The sequence below is a fragment of the Ammodytes marinus genome (assembly GCF_949987685.1).
Source record: "Ammodytes marinus genome assembly, chromosome: 2".
Classification (NCBI taxonomy): Eukaryota; Metazoa; Chordata; class Actinopteri; order Uranoscopiformes; family Ammodytidae; genus Ammodytes; species Ammodytes marinus.
In genome coordinates, this window is record NC_137231.1 from 33,469,621 (window position 1) to 33,484,469 (window position 14,849).

General features: G+C 40.5%; 3 protein-coding genes across 3 annotated transcripts in view; 1 reads left to right on the plus strand and 2 right to left on the minus strand.

Moving 5' to 3' along the window:
• LOC307265478 (SH2 domain-containing protein 3C-like) overlaps positions 1-14,849 on the plus strand; it is a gene marked incomplete at both ends in the record, with an annotated part of 68,493 nt that overhangs the window by 27,225 nt on the left and 26,419 nt on the right. The gene's annotated exons all lie outside the window — the stretch shown is intronic.
• Positions 1,288-2,868, minus strand: LOC307265803 (UDP-glucuronosyltransferase 2A2-like; the record flags this gene model as incomplete). Its single annotated transcript, XM_080047609.1, has 1 exon — positions 1,288-2,868. One exon carries the CDS (start codon positions 2,866-2,868, stop codon positions 1,288-1,290), a length of 1,581 nt encoding a protein of 526 aa, XP_079903735.1.
• Positions 6,091-12,739, minus strand: LOC307265488 (uncharacterized protein; the record flags this gene model as incomplete). The annotated part of the gene is made up of 2 exons (XM_080047237.1): positions 6,091-7,671; positions 11,213-12,739. 2 exons carry the CDS (start codon positions 12,737-12,739, stop codon positions 6,091-6,093), a joined length of 3,108 nt encoding a protein of 1,035 aa, XP_079903363.1.

Sequence of the window (14,849 nt, forward strand, 5' to 3'; positions counted from 1 at the left end):
ATCAGGTTGCATAATGCATTCCTAAAGTGCAGTCCTGTTGTTAAGCTTTTCAGTTGAAAACATCTGGAAGTTGTTATCTGGCTCTGTGAAACTTTGTGGTTGTAGTAACGGTTTTTCTGAAGAGTTTTTACATGCACATAAAACCCCAGTTATACTCCAACATGGAAATACGAACAATTGCACTAAAACATCAATAAAAAGTATTTATCTTTTCAATATTGATACTTTATCTTCATAAACTCTTCAACTGATCTTAATCCTTTGATCTTAACACTTACCGGGAGCGTGCCACTCGACAGATGTTTAAGTGTCAACACAAGCTTGTAGTTTGTGCTTCTAGCCTCCTTTACTGCGAACAACGAACTGACTGACTAACGTGCAGCTCCGACGGTCAGAGCAGCATATGGGTGTAGACACTGAGGTAACAGGACTAAGGTTCACAGTGTGTGTGGTATGTAGTAACAGCAGCAGCAGGTTAATTATACAAGACTCCAAGCATAACCTTTAGATGTAGTGCTGAGATAAAACTGAGATTAGGTTAATATGGGCCATAGTTAAATTAAGCTGAGTAGGTGACTAGTGGGTTTTATTGTTCTTGTTATAATCCTTGTTTAATCACATTTCCTCTTTGTTCTTTCTGTAAAGTTAAAATCTCTGTAACAACTATTACAGTTTGTCATCATACATTAAACATTACTTGATAAAAGTCTCTGACGCAAAGTTTTCTTCAATTAGGGAATTTATATTTATTTATTTATTTACAGCAATTCCAACAAGCTTTTATTTTGGCGAGTCCTAAACTCAAAGTACAACATCAATAGCAACATATATTTGCTTCTAATCCATGCCTTTTGCTTCACTTCCATCGGATCATACTCTCACTTCATAGAACCGCACTACAAACTGCCCAACCAAACCACATCAGGGTTCATTTAAACAGACTAAATGTTGAACTTGTGAACACATTGCTAAACATGATAAATATTCTTCTTACTCCATCTTAAATTATTACCCAGCCATTGTGATAAACAAGTTCAAGATACATGTGCCAAATAGCTTATTTTACTCAAGTAAGTACAGTAGTTCAAATATGTTCAAAAACCTGCAATAAATCACCAAAAAATTATTCTGGATGGGTTCTGAAAACTGATCTTAATTTTCCAAAGTACATTGTGAATTATTTACAGATTTTCTGACTACCTCGTAAATAACAAAAGTTATTGTTTTCTTTGCAAGTAATCAGGATCCATAAAATGTGGCACAACTATCTTGCAGCAAATTTCTTCATCATTCCCTTTTGACTTTGCTTCTGCAAATCACCCTCCGCCACAAAAACATTACTGTATAAATAAAAATGGTAAATACTAGCAAAACACATGCAAGCAGAAATGCTACCACGTCAATGGAGTAGTACTGGATTGTGGACATCTTGTAGGACTCTGTCCTTAGATGCGGCGCTCCTTTGTTCCTCATGACAAACTCGATCCAGAACATAGCCCGGTCCAGTGGTTTCATGGGCTGATCTCTGTGCAGGTTGGACAGAGTCTTCATCTTCTCCCTGTGTGTTGGTTCATAGAGAACCTTCTTCAGCGCCTCCAGGAAGTTGTCTTTGTTTACTGTTGCAATATCCAGGACTTCTGCCACACCTCTTGCTTGCATCCGGAAGAAGTTGTCCTGTTGGTCAAACATGAGGGGCAAACCGACCAGGGGGACTCCGTGGTATATGGCCTCCTGAATTCCATTGGTTCCTCCATGGGCAACAAACACTCTGGTCTTGGGGTGACCCAGGAGGTCGTTTTGAGGCAGCCAGTCCAACAGTAAGGTGTTGTTGCCGAGGGTGGATGGTCTTTTGCCTTTGTGCCTCCAGATCACTTTCTGAGGAAGTTGGGCGAAAGCAGCAGCAATATCTTCAGTGATGTCCTCAGGAAGTTTTGCCACCAGAGTTCCCAATGTCATAACGATGATGCCATGTTCACCAGAGCTCTGGACAAAGTCCTCTAGTTCTTTAGACAGGGGCTTGGAGGGTTTGCACTGGAATCCTGCCATGTAGACAATGTTTGGCATTGTGGGTCGTGGGAACTCAAATGTAAAATCGTTCCTCATCAGCCATATATCAGCTGCCTGAAACAGCTCCATGTAATGCACATCTTTCCCAAAGTAACGATGGACAAATGGTTTGTAGGTTGAGTCTGTGACATACCAAATTTGAAGAGAAGTGAAGAAATAGAAAAGAACATTCTTGACCCGTTGGGAAAATGTCATCTTGTCAGTCAGCTCTGCCCCTGGTATTGGGACATATGATAAAGGGGAAGGTGCAATTGCTTGATGTCCCTCAACCTCAATGGTCCACCTCACATTCAAGACAAGTGGAAGACCCAAACGGTGACTCAGAAACACCCCTGCACTAACCCATGGGTCCGTCAGAACCAAATCATATTTGGCATCATTGAGGCTCTGCATCAGTTCCGTATTCTCAAACATCTCCCCCATTATCTGAATCATCTGCTCATTCATCTGATAGAACTGCACTACCAATTCATACTCCAGGGATAACCGAGTCCAAAGGGAAGCCCCATTCCGGCGCATGTTCAGCATTGTGGTTGCAAATGTCCCAAAGCTTTCCTTATCAAACCCAGAAGGAGAATTTAGAGTGATGGACTTGTAGGAAGGAGATTCCCCTTTGATGTACCAGCTGTCTGATGGCCGTAACACAGTGATCTCATGGCCTCTAGAGTGAAGCTCCTCGACAAGGACTTTCATGTTGATCCAGTGGCTTCCATCTACAGGATACACCAAGACTTTCCCTCCATTTACCCAGGGTGGAGAGTAGAGCAGCACCAGAAGTGCCACCAAGGTCAGTCGGTACATCTCTGAAAGAGATCTTGAAAAGAGATATTAGGATGTTAGATCTTTCCTTTCAAAAGACTTACTTAATTCATAAATTAGGCATCACCTGAAGTCTTCCTGCATCCACACTATTCACACTTCACTTTAGTATTACCATGTAAACATCTGGTCAATGATCAAATTCCTTTGTGATTTTCTCTACTTATGACATCTATTGCAGTATGTCTGTCCTGGGAGAGGGATCCCTTACTTTGTCGACTCTCCCTGAGATTTCTTCAATTTATTTATTTTTAATCCCGGTAGGGTTTTTTACTGTGAGTTTTTTCTCAGCCGAGCTAAGGGTGTAAGGGCAGGGTGTCATATTGTATCATATTGTATCATATTGTATGGAATGTAAAGCCCACTGAGACAAATGTTTATTTGTGAATTTTTTTCAGAGTTAGACTGCAATGCACAACAGAATACAAAATGACATCAGTGCAAATGTTTACTGATACTCATTGCCATGTGCAGCAAAATCCACAGGCTCTGAGACCAACAACTTCCACTTCCTCACAGTTAAAAGCAAAGACTGTTAAACGTTTAGTAAAGTGCAGCCAAACAAATCTGATTCAAACCTCACAGAGGGTTTAACTTATTTTAACAGGAAACCGAGGCCCACTGCTCTAACAATTGCATAACCCTCAGGGTTTATGAGCTGAACTCTATAAAACCATAGTGATTTTGTGAATGAGCAAAGTTTGAAATCAGGTTGCATAATGCATTCCTAAAGTGCAGTCCTGTTGTTAAGCTTTTCAGTTGAAAACATCTGGAAGTTGTTATCTGGCTCTGTGAAACTTTGTGGTTGTAGTAACGGTTTTTCTGAAGAGTTTTTACATGCACATAAAACCCCAGTTATACTCCAACATGGAAATACGAACAATTGCACTAAAACATCAATAAAAAGTATTTATCTTTTCAATATTGATACTTTATCTTCATAAACTCTTCAACTGATCTTAATCCTTTGATCTTAACACTTACCGGGAGCGTGCCACTCGACAGATGTTTAAGTGTCAACACAAGCTTGTAGTTTGTGCTTCTAGCCTCCTTTACTGCGAACAACGAACTGACTGACTAACGTGCAGCTCCGACGGTCAGAGCAGCATATGGGTGTAGACACTGAGGTAACAGGACTAAGGTTCACAGTGTGTGTGGTATGTAGTAACAGCAGCAGCAGGTTAATTATACAAGACTCCAAGCATAACCTTTAGATGAAGTGCTAATATAAAACTGAGATAAGGTTGCAGGTTAATATGGGCCATAGTTAAATTAAGCTGAGTAGGTGACTAGTGTGTTTTTTATTGTTCTTGTTATAATCCTTGTTTAATCACTATTCCTCTTTGTTCTTTCTGTAAAGTTAAAATCTCTAAACAACTATTATTTTGTCATCATACATTAAACATTACTTGATAAAAGTCTCTGACGCAAAGTTTTCTTCAGTCAAGGAATCCTGCACAAGTCAGGGTGTGCAGATGCTGTTTATTTTTTTTTATTCAGTCTCATTTACAGCAACTCCAACAAGCTTTGATTTTGGCGAGTCCTGAAGTCAGAGTACGAAACCAACAGCAACATATATTTGCTTCTAATCCATGCATTTTGCTTCACCTCCATCAGATCATACTCTCACCTCATAGAACCTCACTACGGTTCTCTTGGCAATGGTCCCCGAACCACCTCTGCAAGCGCTATGGGACCGGTTGTCCAAACCAGATTATGATTGCTGCGTTCACAAATGCCCAAACAAACCACATCAGGGTTCATTTATACTGACTAAACGTTGAACTTGTGAACACATTGCTAAAGATGATAAGTATTCTTCTTTCTCCATCTATTACCCAGCCATAGGGATAAATAACTACAAGATACAAGATGTGCCAAATAGTTTATTTTTATAATTTTTTTTCTCAAGTAAGTACAATAGTTCAAATATGTTCAAAAACCTGCAATACATCATCAACAAATTATTCTGGATAGGTGCTAAAAACTGATCTGAATTTTCCAATGTGCATTATGAATATTTTACAGATTTTCCCAGTAGGGGAGAACGGGGTAAGTAGGCACACTTTTTACTCTAGTGAGAATTGCTCATCACCAAAACATCTGTCAATAGCCATTCCTACATTAAATTGAAGCTTAAGGTGTTGGCTAGAAATGTGTGTCTCTCTTTTTTTCCAACTTATTGTAATGAAGAAGTAATTTACCATCAAAGACACTCTGACACATTGTGACAACCAACCCCATCAAGGGGTCGGTTGTCACACACTATGGGGTTGTTTGTCACAATGTTATCTTAATGGGAAAAATCTTAAAAAGAAGGCAAGGAGGCAGGACCAAATTTGAATGTTTAATTGCATTGTCAAGTTGACAAATAGGCCTACATAACGTTCTGTAGCCTTGGCAGCTGGTCTAGTTTGGGATGCACTAGGTTGTTTTGATTTTGTTGCCCTTTTTTCTTTTGCTTGCTAGCTGCCTTTTCCTGCTCTATTCTTTCCTTCTCTGGGGTGTCAGTGAGGATACAGCTTGACAATTTCTTTCGTTATTGGGTTCCTTTTCTGGCTGCAGCCTTGAGATAACATGTGACAACCAACCCCCCAAAAAATTTGACGACCAACCCCAACTTGAATTTCTTGCTAGCATCAAGGCCAACAACCATCTGACAACTAATTAGCTTGCTAACCACAATCTAAACTATAGTTTACCCTTCACACTTTCTGAGGGTAACAAGTGTTTTGTTATAAACCCATTGTGTGAAAGCCTAGAAGAAAAATACTGAGAAGCAAAATATTTTGAATTTGACATGAAAAACACAAAACATCCTCTCACCTGAAATGCAGCAGTCTAACTCCAAGGAAGTCTATGTATGTGACCTCTGATCCCAATTCTGGACCTTTTTTATATCAACATTTCAGAGCTAGCGCGCTCTGGTGGCGAGATATAACGAATGTGACATCCAACCCATGTGACAAATTACCCCGTTCTCCCCTACCTCATAACTAACAAACACATTATCATTTGAACAGAACAAAAATGTTCTTGATTTGAACAACTACTGACTTCAATTAAACAGTTTGTGGGTGAATTCTCCTCTACACACTCAGGCATGTTCTGATACCAGTCATGAGTTGAGACATGTTATTGTTTACTTTGCAAGAATCAGGATTCATAAAATGTGGCACAACTATCTTGCAGCACATTTCTTCATCATTCCCTTTTGACTTTGCTTCTGCAACACACTCTGCGCCACAAAAACATTACTGCAGAAATAAAAATTGTAAAGACTAGCAAAACACATGCAAGCAGAAATGCTACCACATCAATGGAGTAATACTGGACTGTGGACATCTTGTAAGACTCTGTCCTTAGATGCGCCGCTCCTTTGTTCCTCATGACAAACTCGATCCAGAACATAGCCCGGTCCAGTGGTTTCATGGGCTGATCTCTGTGCAGGTTGGACAGAGTCTTCATCTTCTCCCTGTATGTTGGTTCATAGAGAACCTTCTTCAGCGCCTCCAGGAAGCTGTCTTTGTTCACAGTTGCAATATCCAGGACTTCGGCCACACCCCTTACTTTCATCCTGAAAAAGTTGTCCTGTTGGTCAAACATGAGGGGCAAGCCGACCAGGGGGACTCCGTGGTAGATGGCCTCCTGAATTCCATTGGTTCCTCCATGGGCAACAAACACTCTGGTCTTGGGGTGACCCAGGAGGTCGGTCTGAGGCAGCCAGTCCAAGAGTAAGGTGTTGTTGCCGAGGGTGGATGGTCTTTTGCCTTTGTGCCTCCAGATCACTTTCTGAGGAAGTTGGGCGAAAGCAGCAGCAATATCTTCAGCAATATCTTCAGGAAGTTTTGCCACCAGAGTTCCCAATGTCATAACGATGATGCCATGTTCACCAGAGCTCTGGACAAAGTCCTCTAGTTCTTTAGACAGGGGCTTGGAGGGTTTGCACTGGAATCCTGCCATGTAGACAATGTTTGGCATTGTGGGTCGTGGGAACTCAAAGGTAAAATCGTTCCTCATTAGCCAGATATCAGCTGCTTGAAACAGCTCCATGTAATGTACATCTTTCCCAAAGTAACGATGGACAAACGGTTTGTAGGTTGAATCGTTGATATACCAAATTTGAAAACATGTGTATAAATAGTTTAAAACATTATTGACCCGCTGCGGAAACGTCATCTTGTCACTCAGCTCTGCCAGTGGTATTGGAACATAGGATAATGGGGAAGGTGCAATTGCTTGATGCCCCTCACCCTCAATGGTCCACCTAACATTCAAGACAAGTGGAAGACCCAAACGGTGACTCAGGAGCACCCCTGCACCAACCCATGGGTCCGTCAGAACCAAATCATATTTGGCATCATGGAAGCTCTGCATCAGTTCCGTATTCTCAAACATCTCCCCCATTATCTGAATCATCTGCTCACTAATCTGATAGAACTGCACTACCAATTCATACTCCAGGGATAACCGAGTCCAAAGAGAAGCCCCATTCCGGCGCATATTCAGCATTGTGGTTACAAATGTCCCAAAGCCTTCCTCATCAAACCCAGAAGGAGTATTTATTGTGATGGACTTGTAGTAAGGAGATTCTGCTTTGATGTACCAGCTGTCTGGTGGCCTTAACACTGTGATCTCATGGCCTCTGGAGTGAAGCTCCTCGACGAGGACTTTCATGTTGACCCAGGCGCTTCCATCCACAGGATACACCAAGACTTTTCCTCCATTTACCAAGGGTGGAGAGCAGAGCAGCACCAGAAGTGCCACCAAGGTCGGTCGGTACATCTCTGAAAGAGATTCTGACAAGAGATATTAAGATGTTAGATCTTTCCTTTCAAAAGACTTAATTCATAAATTCTAAATCATGTTTCAACAGAACAGTTTTTTTTTCGGAGTAAGACTGCAATGCACAACATGATACAAAATAACATCAGTGCAATTGCTTAATGATACTGGTTGCCATGTGCTTTACAAGCAACACAATCTATAGGCTCTGAGACCAACAACTTCCACTTCCTCAAAGTTAAAAGCAAAGACTGTTAAACGTTTAGTGAAGTGCAGCCAAAACAAACCCGATTCAAACCCCACAGAGTGTTTTACTTATGTTTAGTGAAAGCTGAGGCCCACTGCTCTAACACGTGCATAACTCTGATCCCTACAGCTCAATAAAATTGTCCTAATTACACAACTACACAGTTTTGGAATTCCTGTCACTAAATGTCTGAGGGTTGACAAAAGCTTTTTAAGTTGGTCTGATGTTCACTCTCTCAGGTTTCACTGCTTAGTGTTTATGAATGGAATAATGGAAGCCAAACTTTAAAGGTGCTCTGAGGAACTTTCAGTTTTTGTTCATTCTTGCACCCCCTTTGGACAAAAGTGGAAGTGTTTGTACTACGCCAGCTGATGTTCCTGGGTGAGCGTAGGGGAGAACGGGGTAATATGTCACACGGGTAGTTTGTCAAAATCATTATATCTCGGAACCAGAAGGTGCTGTCTGTTAAATTTTGGTATGTAAATATCCACAACTGGGATCAGAAGTCACCTACATAGTCTTCCTTGGAGTTAGACTGCTGAATTTGAGGTGAGAGGACTGTTAGTGTTTTTCATGTCAAATTGAAAATATTTAGCTCCTCAGTATTTTTCCTCTAGGCTTTTACACAATTGGTTTATAACAAAACACTTGTTACCCTAAAAAAGTGTGAAGGGTAAGCTATAGTTTAGATTGGTTTTAGCAAGCTAATTAGTTGTCAGATGGTTGTTGGCCTTGATGCTAGCAAGAAATTCCAGTTGGGGTTGGTTGTCACATTTTTTGGGGGGTTGGTTGTCACATGTTATCCAAAGGGTGCAGCCAGGAAAGGAACCCAATAACAAAAGAAAATGTCAAGCTGTATCCTCACTGACACCCCAGAGAAGGAGAGAATAGAGCAGGAAAGGCAGCTAGCATGCAAAAGAGAAAAAGGGCAACAAAATCAAAACGACCCAGTGCATCCCAAACTAGACCAGTTGCCAAGGCTACTGCACCCCAGTGCACTCCACCCTAGCTGGAGAAGAAGAAACAGAAGAGAAAGAGACAGGAGGAGGTATCTTCATCAGATGAAGAGGATAGTTTGTGTTTGGCTTGTATGGAAACGTTCTCCAGCACCCGTTCAGGGGAGGTAAGGGAGAAGTGTTGTATGGGCAACCAGTGGGCACACAATCTCTGCTTAGTTAGTGAGCAGACCCTACATTTGCCATCACTGTAACTCAGATAGTGAATGTGTGTATCCTAGTTGAGTAGGCTATTATTGATAGACCTATTTGTTTTGTTCTTTATGTTGTTACATACAGTAGGTTGGTCTTAATATGGATTTCCTTTTTGTTTATTCCTTGCTCATTTTGTGTTAAGATGCATAAAGTTATGTAGGCCTACTGCATTTTTCAACTTGACAATAATATTAAACTTTCAAATTTAGTTCAGCTTTCTTGCCTTCTTTTTAAGATTTTTCCCATTAAGATAACATTGTGACAAACAACCCCATAGTGTGTGACAACTGACCCCTTGATGGGGTCGGTTGTCACAATGTGTTAGAGTGTCTTTGATGGTAAAGTTCTTCTTTATTACAATAAGTTAGAAAAAGTTAGGGGTTTACATTTCAAGCCAACACCTTAAGCTTCAATTTAATGTAGGAATGACTATTGAAAGATGTTTAGGTGATGAGCAATTCTCACTAGAGTAAAAAGTGTGCCTACTTACCCCGGTCTCCCCTACACATGACAAAGGCATTAAAGAAAACCAAATGAAAATAGAATTCTTTGCACTGATGGTCTCTTTTGCTGTTACATGTCATTCATGATCATCAGAGAAAAAATAAGATTGTTTCAGAAATGTTAATAAGTTCCGCCTGGCACCTTTAAAGGGAATTTAATTGCACCTGCCTTTTTGTATTGACCCAGTCAAAGGTCAATGTGGCCATTACATGTGTTGCAAAACAAGTGCAAGAATCATAACTGTGATAAACCGACATGCATTTTCAGATTTAGCTTCACAAAGGGCTCCAAACATTTTCTTCCATCATTTAGTTAAAGCTGAAGCAGCTTACCTTTGTCTCAGGAAAGATCATGCTTACTACTAGATCTGAGAGTTAAAATAGTGAATTTGTGAATGAGCAAAGTTTGAAATCAGGTTGCATAATGCAAGTCCAGTATTGATACATTATCTTCATAAACTCTTTAACTGGTCTTAATCCTTTGATCTTAACACTAAGACGGTAGCGTGCCACTCAACAGATGTTCAAGTGTCAACACAAGCTTGAAGTTTGTGCGTCTAGCCTCCTTTACTGCGAACGACGAACTGACTGACTTACGTCCAGCTCCGGCGGTCAGAGCAGCTCGGTGGACGTTGGCATTAAGGTTCACAGTGTGTGTGGTATGTAGTAACAGCAGCAGCAGTTTAATTACACAAGACTCCAAACATAACCTTTAGATGTAGTGCTAATATAAAACTGAGATGAGGTTGCAGGTTAATATGGGCCATAGTTAAATTAAGATGAGTAGGTGACTAGTGAGTTTTATTGTTCTTGTTATAATCCTTGTTTAATCACATTTCCTTTTTGTTCTTTCTGTGAAGTTAAACTCTCTGTAACAACTATTAGTTTGTCATCATACATTAAACATTACTTGATAAAAGTCTCTGACGCAAAGTTTTCTTCAATCAAGGAATTTATATTTATTTATTTACAGCAACTCCGACAAGCTTTTATTTCGGCGAGTCCTGAACTCAAAGTACAACACCAATAGCAACATATATTTGCTTCTAATCCATGCCTTTTGCTTCACTTCACATCGGATCATATTCTCACTTCATAGAACCGCACTACGGTTCTCTTGGCAAAACCAGATTATGATTGCTGCGTTCACAAATGGCCAAACTAACCACATCAGGGTTCACTAAACGTTGAACTTGTGAACACATTGCTAAACATGATAAATATTCTTCTTTATCCATCTTAAATTATTACCCAGCCATAGGGATAAACAATTTCAAGATACATGTGCCAAATAGCTTATTTTACTCAAGTAAGTACAGTAGTTCAAATATGTTCATAAACCTGCAATAAATCATCAAAAAATTATTCTGGATAGGTGCTGAAAACTGATCTTAATTTTCCAAAGTACATTGTGAATTATTTACAGATTTTCTGAGTACCTCGTAAATAACAAAAGTTCTTGTTTTCTTTGCAAGTAATCAGGATCCATACAATGTGGCACAACTATCTTGCAGCAAATTTGTTCATCATTCCCTTTTGACTTTGCTTCTGCAAAACACTCTGCGCCACAAAAACATTACTGTATAAATAAAAATGGTAAATACTAGCAAAACACATGCAAAAAGGAATGCTACCACATCAATGGAGTAGTACTGGATTGTGGACATCTTGTAGGACTCTGTCCTTAGATGCGGCGCTCCTCTGTTCCTCATGACAAACTCGATCCAGAACATAGCTCGGTCCAGTGGTTTCATGGGCTGATCTCTGTGCAGGTTGGACATAGTCTTCATCTTCTCCCTGTGTGTTGGTTCATAGAGAACCTTCTTCAGCGCCTCCAGGAAGTTGTCTTTGTTCACAGTGGCAATATCCAGGACTTCTGCCACACCTCTTGCTTGCATCCGGAAGAAGTTGTCCTGTTGGTCAAACATGAGGGGCAAACCGACCAGGGGGACTCCATGGTAGATGGCCTCCTGAATTCCATTGGTTCCTCCATGGGCAACAAACACTCTGGTCTTGGGGTGACCCAGGAGGTCGTTTTGGGGCAGCCAGTCCAAGAGTAAGGTGTTGTTGCCGAGGGTGGATGGTCTTTTGCCTTTGTGCCTCCAGATCACTTTCTGAGGAAGTTGGGCGAAAGCAGCAGCAATATCTTCAGTGATGTCCTCAGGAAGTTTTGCCACCAGAGTTCCCAATGTCATAACGATGATGCCATGTTCACCAGAGCTCTGGACAAAGTCCTCTAGTTCTGTGGACAGCGGCTTGGAGGGTTTGCACTGGAATCCTGACATGTAGACAACATTTGGCATTGTGGGTCGTGGGAACTCAAAGGTAAAATCGTTCCTCATCAGCCAAATATCAGCTGACTGAAACAGCTCCATGTAATGTACATCTTTCCCGAAGTAACGATTGACAAATGGTTTGTAGTTCGAGTCTGTGACATACCAAATTTGAAGAGAAGTGAAGAAATAGAAAAGAACATTCTTGACCCGTTGGGAAAATGTCATCTTGTCAGTCAGCTCTGCCCCTGGTATTGGGACATAGGATAATGGGGAAGGTGCAATTGCTTGATGTCCCTCACCCTCAATGGTCCACCTAACATTCAAGACAAGTGGAAGACCCAAACGGTGACTCAGGAGCACCCCTGCACCAACCGCAGGGTCGGTCAGAACCAAATCATATTTGGCATCATTGAGGCTCTGCATCATTTTGGTATTCTCAAACATCTCACCCAACATCTGAATCATCTGCTCATTCATCTGATAGAACTGCACTACCAATTCATACTCCAGGGATAGCCGAGTCCAAAGGGAAGCACCATTCCGGCGCATATTCAGCATTGTGGTTACAAATGTCCCAAAGCTTTCCTCATCAAACCCAGAAGGAGAATTTATAGTGATGGACTTGTAGTGAGGAGATTCCGCTTTGATGTACCAGCTGTCTGGTGACCGCAACACGGTAATCTCATGGCCTCTGGAGTGAAGCTCCTCAACAAGGACTTTCATGTTGATCCAGTGACTTCCATCTAAGGGGTAGACCAAGACGTTGCCCGCATCTATCAACGTTGAAGAGCAGAGCAGCACCAGAAGTGTCACCAAGGTCATTCGGTACATCTCTGAAAGAGATCCTGAAAAGAGATATTAGGATGTTAGATATTTCCTTTCAAAAGACTTAATTCATAAATTCTAAATCATTTTTCAATATAACATTTTTTTTTCGGAGTTAGACTGCAATGCACAACAGGATACAAAATGACATCAGTGCAAACGTTTACTGATACTCATTGCCATGTGCAGCAAAATCTACAGGGTCTGAGACCAACAACTTCCACTTCCTCACAGTTAAAAGCAAAGACTGTTAAATGTTTAGTAAGTGCATCAGATCTGATTTACACCTCACACAGGGTTTTACTTATTTTAACAGGAAACCGAGGCCCACTGCTCTAAAAATTGCATAACTCTCAGATCCCTGCAGCTCAATAATAGTTTCCTGATTACACAACTACACAGTGTGGGAAATCCTGTCACCAAATCTCTGGGGGTTGACAAAAGCTTTTTAAGTTGGTTGGACGTTCCCTCACTCAAGTGTCACTACTTAGTATTTATGAATGGAATAATGGAAGTCGAACTTTAAAAGGAATTTATTAGAAGCTACCTTTTGTATTGACACAGTCAAAGGTCAATGGGGCTATTACATGTGTTGCACAACAAGGGCAAGAATCACAACTGTCATAAACCGGCATGCATTTTCAGAGTAAGCTTCACAAAGTGCTTCAAACATTTTCTTCCATCATTTAGTTTGAACTGAAGCAGCTTACATTTGTCTCAGGAAAGATAAAGCTTACTACTAGATCTGAAAGTTGTAAAATTCAAGTTTTAAACTCGGATATCTTCTCAGGGTTTATGAGCTGAACTTTATAATACCATAGTGAATTTGTGAATGAGCAAAGTTTGAAATCAGGTTGCATAATGCATTCCTAAAGTGCAGTCCTGTTGTTGAGCTTGTCAGTTGAAAACATCTGGAAGTTGTTATCTGGCTCTGTCAAACTTTGTGGCTGTAGTAACGGTTTTTCTGAAGAGTTTTTACATGCACATAAAACCCCAGTTATACTCCAACATGGAAATACGAACAATTGCACTAAAACATAACTAAAAAGTATTTATCTTTTCAATATTGATACTTTATCTTCATAAACTCTTTAACTGGTCTTAATCCTTTGATCTTAACACTTACCGGTAGCGTGCCACTCGACAGTGTCAACACGAGATTAAAGTTTGTGCGTCTAGCCTCCTTCACTGCATACAACTGACTGATTTACATCCAGCTCCGGTGGTCGGAGCAGCTCGGTGGGTGTAGACACTGAGGTAACAGGACTAAGGTTCACTGTGTGTTGTATGTAGTAACAGCAACAGCAGGTTAGTTACACAAGGACTCCAAGCATAACCTTTAGATGTAGTGCTGAGATATAAAACTGAGATAAGGTTGCAGGTTAATATGGGCCATAGTTAAATTAAGCTGAGTAGGTGACTAGTGTGTTTTTTATTGTTCTTGTTATAATCCTTGTTTAATCACAATTCCTCTAAATTCTTTCTGTGAAGTTACAATCTCTGTAACAACTATTACAGTTTGTCATCATACATTAAACATTACCTGATAAAAGTCTCTGACGCAAAGTTTTCTTCAATCAAAGAATCCTGCAACAGGTCAGGGTGTGCAGATGCCGTTTATTTTTTTAATTCAGTCTCATTTACAGCAACTCCAACATGCTTTTATTTTGGAGAGTCCTGAACCACAGTAAAACACCAACAGCAACATATATTTGCTTCTAATCCATGCCTCATGCTTCACTTCCGTTAGATCAAATTCTCATTTCATAGAACCGCACTACGGTTCTCTTGGCAATGGTCCCCGAACCACCTCTGCAAGCGCTATGGGACCGGTTGTTATGTCCAAACCAGATTATGATTGCTGTGTTCACAAATGCCCAAACAAACCACATCAGGGTTCATTTAAACAGACTAAACGATGAACTTGTGAACACATTGCTAAAGATGATAAATATTCTTCTTTCTCCATCTATTACCCAGCCATAGTGATAAATAACTTCAAGATACAAGATGTGCCAAATAGTTTATTTTTATTTTTATTTTTTCTCAAGTAAGTACAGTTATTCAAATATCTTCAAAAACCTGCAATACATCATGAAAAAAATATTCTGGATAG